General features: G+C 41.1%; 1 protein-coding gene across 1 annotated transcript; it reads left to right on the top strand.

Annotated features, from left to right (window-relative positions):
• The first annotated feature begins 560 nt into the window (after positions 1 to 560).
• On the top strand, positions 561 to 10,388 carry LOC144606944 (transcription factor Sox-7-like). The gene is made up of 2 exons (XM_078423469.1): positions 561 to 774; positions 9,592 to 10,388. The coding sequence occupies exons 1-2, from the start codon at positions 561 to 563 to the stop codon at positions 10,386 to 10,388; spliced, it is 1,011 nt and encodes a 336-aa protein (XP_078279595.1).
• The last annotated feature ends 251 nt before the right edge of the window (positions 10,389 to 10,639 follow it).

Here is a 10,639-nt window from a genome sequence, read left to right as displayed (position 1 = left end):
TCAGTTGATCACAGGACAACAGGTTGCTCGTGCATGCTTGTTCACACTCCAATCTTACACATGCAATCCCTTCATTGAATGGACATTAAGTGGAAGATCACAGCTGCATTGTGGGCTGGTCTTTCTGCCTAAACGTGGGCACAGAGCCATGAGAAAAAGTGTGCTCATTTGACATGCAAATTTGTTAAATTCAACATAATTCAAGCCAGAAATCCTCTACTTCGAGGGAGTTTGCTTTTGAAATATCTTTCCTAACTACCTCTTCATATATTTATTGTGGGCACTTTGAACTGAAGTGACATTTTGACAATGATTCTTTGCAAATTTGCATGAGAATATTGGTACAATGGACTAATTCGCAAATCTCCAAATAGGTTCTTAAAGACCATTTTTGTTTATGCCTTTATGCGATAAGTGGATTGGGTTGCCTGTAACTTGTAGGAGGAGCCAGTTCAAAGAGGAACCTTATATAAAAAAAAACAGCCCTGGCCTCGGGATGATTTCTCTGCTCGCATGAGAAGTGAGAGTGGGGACCATTCCTCCCCGGTGTGTCGGCAAGAATGAGGGCAGCTACGACAGACTGCGTCAACACCGGTGCTTTCTACATGAACGCCCCGAAGCCGCTTGACCAGTCGAGAGATTGCAGGACCCACATAGCCATAAGCCGAATTCCCCGGCCAATGAATGCTTTCATGGTGTGGGCAAAGGATGAGAGGAAGAGGTTATCGCTGCAGAACCCCAACCTTCAAAACACGGAGCTCAGCAAACTGTTGGGTAAGGATCGGAAGAGTGGGGGTGTGGGGGGGGGGGGGGGGGTTGGTGGGGAAACCCTGGTGTGGTACTGCGGGGGACAGATAGGATTGGAATAGATGGATGGAGGGATATTTCAAGGACCATACGGGATTGAATTAACATTTTGTCGAAACGATGTGATGACTTTCTGTAACATGTACAGAAATCTGCATTTCACTGACTGCATGAGTGGCACAAATTATTTCCTTCAAGGCGGAATTGGTAAATCCCAAAGATATTGTAGGAGCCATTTTACAGATATGTTGCTTGTTGGGTTAATTAGCTGATATAAATTACTGCTAGTGTGGGTGGTTTAGTTTAGTTTGGAGATACACCATGGAAATGGGCACTTCATCCCATTGATTCCATACCAACCATCAATCACCCGTTTATACTAGTTCGATGATATCCGACTTTCTCATTCGCTCCCTGTACATTTGGGGGCAATCTTACAGAGGCCAATTAAGCTGCAAACCCGCACATCTTTGGGATGCGGGGGGAATTTCCCAAAGAAAATCCATGCGGTCACAGGGGAAATGTGCAAAATCCATTGTTTGTGGGATAATTTGTGGTTGTGGGAGAATTATTGGTGTTAATTAAGAGGTGTAAGCGAATAGATTACAAATGGAATGGGGATTAATAGATTGCTCTGAGTGCCTGTTTGGACTCCATAGGCAAAATGGTTTCCCAAATGGCCCAAAATTCTTTGAGGTCACAGAATTTAGAAGGATGAGAGGAGATCTTATCGAAACGTATAAGATTATTAAGGGGTTGGACACATTAGAGGCAGGAAACATGTTCCCAATGTTGGGGGAGTCCAGAACAAGGGGCCACAGTTTAAGAATAAGGGGTAGGCCATTTAGAACTGAGATGAGGAAAAACTTTTTCAGTCAGAGTTGTGAATCTGTGGAATTCTCTGCCTCAGAAGGCAGTGGAGGCCAATTCTCTGAATGCATTCAAGAGAGAGCTGGATACTCTTAAGGATAGCGGAGTCAGGGGGTATGGGGAGAAGGCAGGAATGGGGTACTGATTGGGAATGATCAGCCATGATCACATTGAATGGCGGTGCTGGCTCGAAGGGCCGAATGGCCTCCTCCTGCACCTATTGTCTATTGTCTATTGTCTATAAAATAATAGAGAAAATATCTGGAAGTATGTGAGAAAGAAAGATTCGTAGGGCTACGGTGATTGGATATTGCTCTACTAGCATCTGGTGTCACTTGATGGGCTGAATGGCCTCTTCCTGAATGCAACAATTCTTTGGGATGATTCTTTGAATTCCACAATTAGCGGTTAGCTGTGCTAAAAGCGTTCCACAAAGAATAACCAGACTTTTAAACTTTTGTGCAAAGTTAGTCTTTAGAATCTGCACATTATAGAATACTGGCCGTGACATTTTCAAAGAGAAAAGACAAATTTTCCTTTTCTATTATCTAAGACAAACATGACAAGCATATACTTTGACATGCATGTACAATTGTACATGTTTATATGAATTTGCATATAACCGTGCAAATACCCTTGAGACTGCCCAGATATCTTTATATGCATATTTAGCTTTTGTAGTTCTGCGTAAACTTACAAACTGATTTGAGTTTTGGTATCAATAAACATCTATATTAAAAGTAAATAAATGGACTTGCAAATCCATGACATCTTCTACGACCTCTAAACATAATAACTAAAATTAATTTGGATGTCCAAAGTTATCTATAATGTAATTACTCAAGGAATCACTGTATAATATATATAATATATAACACTATAATATAATATATATATAATATTACTATATAATATTAATATGTGATATAATGTACAATATGGATACTGTATAATATATACCTGTACCTGTAATGTAATTACTCCATAAATGTAAATCTTTAAGAAATACAAAGCCAATTTAAATTTAGCAAGATTCTTCAAATAGCAATATTAGTCATGTATTTTAGTGATGTTAGTTGAAAGATCATAATACTGGAGACAATTCTCATGACCTTGTTCAAAATAGTCAAAAAGAGTCCATCACCTATATCTGGCAGAGAATACAACAAATGCTTTTCACTGTACCTCGGTGAACATGACAATAAACTAAACAAAGCACAACTTTTGTTAAGCGTCTCATTGAAATCTGGGAGCTCTGAGAACGCAGCAGTCACTTAGACTGCAGAACAGCGAGGGATTATGAACCCATGACCCTCTGATCCCAGCACAAGGAGGCAACCCATTGACCCATGGCTAACATCCTTGAAAATGCTGGCCCCTTATTGGGATTAGGACATTCATTTCTCTGTTGGTTGAATTTTAATAGAGCCATAAGTGAGCTTCATACCAGGTACATTCATGTTTCCTGGATAAAGGAGTCTACCGATGTCTCAGTTAGTTATAATGTAGCTCAAGAAGTTGATGTTCCTAGCTTCCATTGAATTGGATGATCAACACAAAGTGTTGTGGTCTGGCACTGCAGAATAATGATAAGAAAACTCAGCAAAGATTTACCTCACCACCACTACAACCAACCCCAATTGTACCTCCCCATCTTGTAGCCAGCTCTAATTTATTGAATAATAATAATAATAATAATAACAATAATAAAAATTCAGCTGTCAGTGCACAAGGTTAGACATCAGGCTCGGTTATGTGGCCATCTTCTCCAGGCCAACAGGTCAGCGATTACGCTGGTTTTCACAAACAAGGTGCAAGTGGCATCAAATGTCACAGAGAGTCTTAGAGGCATAGAGCATTCCAACTTGTCCATGCCAACCACGACATCCCATCTACGCTGGTCCCACCTGATGGAATCATAGAGTCATACACGGTTGAGTTTTACAGTCATGCAAATAGTCATACAATTTGTGCAATCATGCTAAAATAAGTTAGCTGGGGCATTGAGAAGTGTGGTTTGATGATGATAGATTGCAGGAATACATCCTTTATATTTATAAGAAATTAACTGCAGATGCTGGTACAAATCGAAGGTATTTATTCACAAAATGCTGGAGTAACTCAGCAGGTCAGGCAGCATCTCAGGAGAGAAGGAATGGGTGACGTTTCGGGTCACCCATTCCTTCTCTCCTGAGATACTGCCTGACCTCCTTTATATTTAGTTTAGTTTGGAGATGCACCATGGAAACAGGCCCTTGAGCCCAGAGTCAATGCTGACCACTGACCACCTGTTCACACTAGATCTATGTTATCCCACTTAGTCTGCATGCTAGCAGACTGCTTGACCACAGGACCATCACAAGGATCCAAGTATACAAACTCACCAATTTAAACTGTTAATTTCCCTTCTTAAGCCTAAGGCTGTAGTTGTAGTATTGTCCAACTGTGGTGTTTTTCTGCAAAAAATGTTTTGGAAAGTTGACAGAGAGAACTGGATGGAACTTGGACTGCATTTGCTCCCATTCACTGTCAGTCCTGACAATGGCATGAATGCAAACTACTGGCTTAAAGATAAAAACTGTCTTCTTACATCAGTACCACTCCCCTTGCCCATCATCCCCTGTTCCCCCTGCAATATTTTGTTTAGCTTAGCTTAGTTTAGTTTAGAGCTACAGCGCGGAAGTAAGCCCTTGAACCCACCAAGTACACACTGACCAGAAATCCCCACACATTAACACTACGCTACACACACTCGGGACAATTTTACATTTATACCAAGCCAATTAACCTGCAAACCTGTACGTCTGTGGAGTGTGGGAGGAAACCGAAGATCTCAGAGAAAACCCACGCAGGTCATGGGGAGAACGAACAAACTCTGTGCAGACAAGCACCTGTGTCAGGATCGAACCAGGGTCTATGGCCCTGTTAAAGCAGTAGCTCTACCACTGCCACCATGCCTCCCTTATGATTTGATATTGGTAAATCAATGCCTTAATTATAAAATTCTCCTTTTGTCCACATTGGTCTAACGTTTTATATGAGCTAATCCTGTACCTTACTCTTCACAGAAATCAGAAAACTCTACCTTCTTGAATTCTGGATTCTTGTGAAGTCCTGATTTATCTTTGTTCCACCATTGCCTTCAGCTCTGGAATTCCTTTTGTCTCATCTCCCAATTTTTCTCCATTTTGGCAAATTGTTACATAAGTCCAAGTTTATTTTGCTATGACAAAATTCTCGTGCTGTCCTGAGAAAATAATTTACTACATCAGAAGTACTATATATAAATACAATTTTCTGCCATACCTAAAAGGAAAATGGAAGGATTACATCAAGCCTTTCTCTGAATGTTTTGTGACAGTCAATTACACAGCAAATGGCTTGTGTTGCCATTAACCAACTAATGTCCTGTGCAGAAATAGATGAGGAAAATAACTCTGGGCCATCTTTCAGCATGGAAAATATACTAATGTATTAATATTCTATTCCATAACATCCAAATAATCAAGATTTTTGTCAGAAGAAATAGGAAAAAGTGTCTCAATGTCAGAAAGGCAAGTAACCAAAGGGTTCAGATCCAATGTGAAGAGCAAATAAGTAATTGGGGAGATGAGAATTTTTTTTAAAACATGAAGCGTTCTGAACTGCAATGCAGAATTTGAAAGAATAACAGAAGCTAATTTAATGAAAACCTTCAAAAGGAGATTGTATTAATGCTTGAGAGGAGAATATTGCAGGATCATGAACATGTGCCAGAGCACGATTAATTGAATCATTTTTTTGAAGAGCAATTATAGTGTGGTGGGCCAAATGATTTCCTATGCTGCAAAGTGTTGTGATTCAATTTATGAACAGAAATAAGACAATGCCAAATGTAAGACAGTCAGGTAATGGTGAAATTAGGACAAAATTTGGCATGCCTGAGCCAGATTGGTTTATGATTTCTTTTGTAAAATAGAGAGCAATAGAGTCATAGTCATACAGCATGGAAACAGGCCCTTTGGCCCAACTTGCCCATGCCAACCAACATGCCCCATCTACACTAGCCCCACCTGCCTGCCTTTGGCCCATATCTCTCGAACCCGATCCATGTACCTATCTAAATGTTTCTTGTATGTTGCTATAGTCCCTGCCTCAACTACCTCCTCCAGCAGCTCGTTCCACACATCCACCACCCTTACGTAAAAATTGTACCCCTCAGGTTCCCATTAAATCTTTTCCCCCTCACCTCAAACCTATGTCCTCTGGTTCTCGATTCCCTACTCTGGGCAAAAGACTGCATCTACCCGATCAATTCCTCTCACGATTTTGTACATGTGATTTTGTAGTTTGTAAATCTCAAAGAAACTTCAAAGACTTTGCTTAAAATTTGTTCTGGTTAAAACCACAGGTTATTAACACTGCAAAACGTCAAAGAAATCACCTGATTCATTACCTCACTTTCCGACCTCCGCCTCATCTTAAATTTAATTAGTCAGAAAATGCTGGGAAAAACTCAGCAAGTCAGTTAGTATCTGTGGAAAGTGAAACAGTTGACAGTTCGGGTTGAAATTCTAATGAACTGTCTTTGTCCTGAAACCATTCACTGTTTTCCACAGATGCTGTCTGACCTGCATGTATTTCCAGAATTTTCTGCTTTTATTTCAGACAATGTCAACAATTGGCTCTTATGAAACTACATAAATATGAATAGAGTGCTTCAACAAATGTACAAGTATCAATATGTCAAACAAAGTTTTTTTAAAGTATGATGCAGAAAAATTATAAAATTGAATTCAACAGTTGGGATCAATTAAACAGATGGGATTTCTTTCCTTCAGACAAGAGAACTCAAAATGGAGACCTGATAAAATTGTGAAAGGGTTTGATAAGAATGATGCAGTGAAAATGTTTCCACTTGAGGCAAGACCAGAGCTAGGTGCTTCCATACAAGATATTCAAGAGATACAGCTATCCCCATATACTAGCACAATCCTACACACTAGGGACAATTTATGATTTTTACTGAAGTCATATATATATGTGTGTGTGTGTGTGTGTGTGTGTGTGTGTGTGTGTGTGTGTGTGTGTGTTTGTTTGTGTGTAAATATATATTTTCCAATAAATAGATAACTTCCCTCCGTAAAGCCTTTGGATTCATATTTTAGATTAAAATGGGAATAGGAAACATGGTGAATGGCACAGCTAATAGAGCTGCTGCCACACTGTGCCAATGACTCCATTTCATTCCTGCCATCCAGTGCTGTCTGCGTTTAATCGGCATCGTTTCCCTATGACCACATGCGCTTCTATGGTTTTCTCCCGTGTCCTAAAGGCATTTTGTAGATTAACTGGTGATTGCAAATAACCCTGATGTGCAGAGTGATAGAAGTAGGTGGCAGGGAGAAATAACTGGGAGAATGGGATTGATGAGATTTCTCTGGGAACTGGCACAGACTCAAAAGCCAAACTGGCTTGATATTGTAAGGAAATATAATATGAAAAATTCTATAACATAGAGTAACTGTTCTACCATTTAAGAACCGGCAAGAGAACAAACAAGGAGGGCATAATTTTCCACTCGTCAAGTTTTCAAGAGAAACTTAGATTTAGCTCTTCGGGCTAAGGGAATCAAGGGACACGGGGAAAAAGCTGGAATGGGGTACTGATTTTGGATGATCAGCCTTGATCATATTGAATGGCTGTGCTGGCTCAAAGGGCCGAATGGCCTACTCCTGCACCCATGTTCTACGTGAACATCAATGCTAGGCAGGTGCAATCAGCCAAGCCATGCAAAAGAACAGGAATTTTTGCTTCATGTTAATTATCTGCTTTAAACCAGCTTTGGGGCAAAAATGTAGAAACAAGGAACTGTGGTTAAGTAGATAAACTTTATCATTAACTCATCACTTTCAACCTAGTATAATTTTGAGCACTTAATGGGAGTGGGCTCTGTGCTCCCAAAGTGCACGCAGTGCAGATCCAAAGTACTTCACTATTCTGAGAATCTGAAGAAGGGTCTCGACCCGAAACGTCACCCATTCCTTCTCTCCAGAGATGCTGCCTGTCCCGCTGAATTACTCCAGCATTTCATGTCTATCTTCATTATTCTTTCCTTGGATTAAAGGGTCACTATAACATTGAAATTTATACATTTTATTTTATAAAAACGTTATAAAAATGTTATTGGCCAAGTATGTATAAATACAAAGAATTTCCCTTGGTGCTTTGCTGGCAAAAACACGATATGCAGCAAACAATTAAAAATAAAACATTATAATTTAAACATGTGTCAAAATAAAGTACCAGAGTAAAAAGAGGCTATAGACTTTTGGCTGTTGAGTAGAGCTACTGCTCGTGGAAAAAGCTGTTTTTATATCTGACTGGCGACTTTGATAGTATAGACAATAGACAATAGGTGCAGGAGGAGGCCATTCGGCCCTTCGAGCCAGCACCGCCATTCAATGTGATCATGGCTGATCATTCTCAATCAGTACCCCGTTCCTGCCTTCTCCCCATACCCCCTGACTCCGCTATCCTTAAGAGCTCTATCTAGCTCTCTCTTGAATGCATTCAGAGAACTGGCCTCCACTGCCTTCTGAGGCAGAGAATTCCACAGATTCACAACTCTCTGACTGAAAAAGTTTTTCCTCATCTCAGTTCTAAATGATGTTGTTGGGTCAGATATTTTAGCCATCTCTCCTTACGCTTAAGAGTTCTAGCATCCTTGGCATTTTACCATGTGTTATGGAGATGAACAATGTTTCCTAGTTTCAGTCGAGGCTGTCTCCGCCCACGATAAAAGTAATGGAAATATTTACAGTAGAAGCATCAGCCCAATATTAATGTGCTGTCCAAAGGCACAGGACTTAACTGATTTCAGCAGTAATCCCCGGGTCACTGAAACTAGACTCAACCATTTAATGCACATGAACATTGAATGACAAAAGGATCCAAGTCTGAGATCTTTTGCAGTTCAGGTTAAATGATGTCTCAGCAATCAGACAGTTTGTGACCTACAAACACTTGGATTAATTATCATGTTGTTATCAGCTGTTATCGGGCAGCTGAACCATCCTACCAACAACTAGACAGCAATCCTGAGCTACTATCTACCTCACTGGAGATCCTCGGACTATCTTTGAGTGGACTTTACTAGACTTTATGTGTAGGAAGTAACTGCAAATGCTGGTTTAAACCAAAGACTTTATCCTGTACTAGACGTTATTCGTCATGTATCTGTATGCCATGGATGGCTCGATTGTAACCATGTATTGTCTTTCTGCTGACTGGTTAGCACGCAACAAAAGCTTTTCACTCTATGTCTGAACACGTGACAATAAACTAAACTCAGAACTCCTAATAAAAGAGAGGTATTAATGTGTATATTTCATCTTTATTGTGGGCAACTAAAAAGGGGCGAGAGTCTTTGCAGGAGTTCACCAGCCAGAAGCTGGCACTAAGGCATGTTAAGTGGTATTAGGACAGCTGAGCGATTCTTGGTCGAGTACAAAAGAATGCCAGGAGATTGAGGGAGAGAATTTCAAGGCCTATCGGGCCTGAATTAAAGGGAAGCAGAGATCGGACAAAGGGGTGAAGGAGATTACAAAGATGGGCAGGGAGGAGATCTTGACTGGATTGGATCATAAGGATGGGAATTTCAAAATCAAAGGTTTTCCATGCAGGAAACAGATGTAGGAAAGCCTCTGTAAATTGCCACTGGTGCGTAGGGAGTGAAGTTTAAAGTGGGATAACATGGAACCAGTGTGAATGTGTGATCGATGTTCAATGTGGACTCAGTGGGCTGAAGGGCCGATTTCCATGTTGTATCATTCAATCTTTTAAATGATCTTTAAAAAGGGACACTAGTTTCCTTACAGTGCCCTTCTTCCACCATCTGCAGTCCGGCTTAAAGTGTCTCCTTTCACTTTCCAGGGCGTTGTTGGAAATCCCTCACTGTGGTGCAGAAGCGACCGTACATTTTGGAAGCGGAGAGGCTGCGGGTGGAACACATGCTGGAGTACCCCAACTACAAGTACAGACCACGCCGGAAGAACCAAACCCGAGGCCCATACAGAAATGCCATTTCCCTTCACATGGAGAGCACGAAACGGCAGGAGCCAACCGTTCATCAGGACATGACGTTCCCCATCAGCAAGCAGGCGATGGACATGTTTGCTCCCTGCCACCTACCCCCAGAGTTAAACTCATCCGGCAAGCGGGAGATCCACCCGTTGGACAAAAGGAGTCTGTCTTCCTGCGCGCAAGTTGCTCAACATGAGCGCGCAGCAGAAACCGAATGTGCACTGACATGTCCACTATCTCAACCAGTTTATGGACTTCCTCAACTCGACACAAGCCTGTTCTGCCACCAGTCCTATCAAATGACCCCAGTGCTTCCTTCTTACGATGCAACATTTTGTTGTCACAAAATGGCAGAACCATCTTTCTGGCTTGAGAACTTGGCCCAAAGTTGTTTCCAGAGCTCCCAAACCATACAACCAGTGAATGACATGGAAGTCCTGGACAACCTGTGCTACTCTGACCTGCTGGCAGATGTAGATCGCAATGAGTTTGACCAGTACCTGAACAATGATTCCTGCTCTGATCCAATTGGCCATCTAATGGCTGAAAAGGTCACCTATAACAATGACGTTCCTGAAATAGACCTTGTGTCTGTGTTGGCAGATGTGAATACAGCCTGTTATAGTACCATTTCCAGATACATTTGACCCACCACTACTGGTAGACTCTTTGCACCAATACTGTTCAGAGATGCCATCTTTCAGAAATGAAGTGAAACTGAACCCTAATGTAGACACAAGGAACTGCAGGTGCTAGTTTAAAAGAAAACACAAAGTGCTGGAGTAACTCAGTAGGTCAGGCAACATCTCTGGAGTTGATGCTTGAGGTCGGGACCCTTCTTGAGACAAGTCTAATCTGAAGGTTCTTAAGGTCATAAGTAATAGGAAAAAATAGATGA

Source organism: Rhinoraja longicauda, chromosome 27 (assembly GCF_053455715.1).
Source record: "Rhinoraja longicauda isolate Sanriku21f chromosome 27, sRhiLon1.1, whole genome shotgun sequence".
Lineage (NCBI taxonomy): Eukaryota > Metazoa > Chordata > Chondrichthyes > Rajiformes > Arhynchobatidae > Rhinoraja > Rhinoraja longicauda.
Note: the sequence above shows the minus strand (reverse complement) of the source record. Positions and strands in the feature narration are given on the sequence as shown.

What these genes read in the sequence shown, in the direction of transcription:
- LOC144606944 (XM_078423469.1), top strand. Translation starts at nt 561, where the DNA reads ATGAGGGCAGCTACGACAGACTGCGTCAACACCGGTGCTTTCTACATG. An exon ending in GGAGCTCAGCAAACTGTTGG is followed by an intron (nt 775 to 9,591) that starts GTAAGGATCGGA and finishes TTCACTTTCCAG; the next exon opens with GGCGTTGTTGGAAATCCCTC.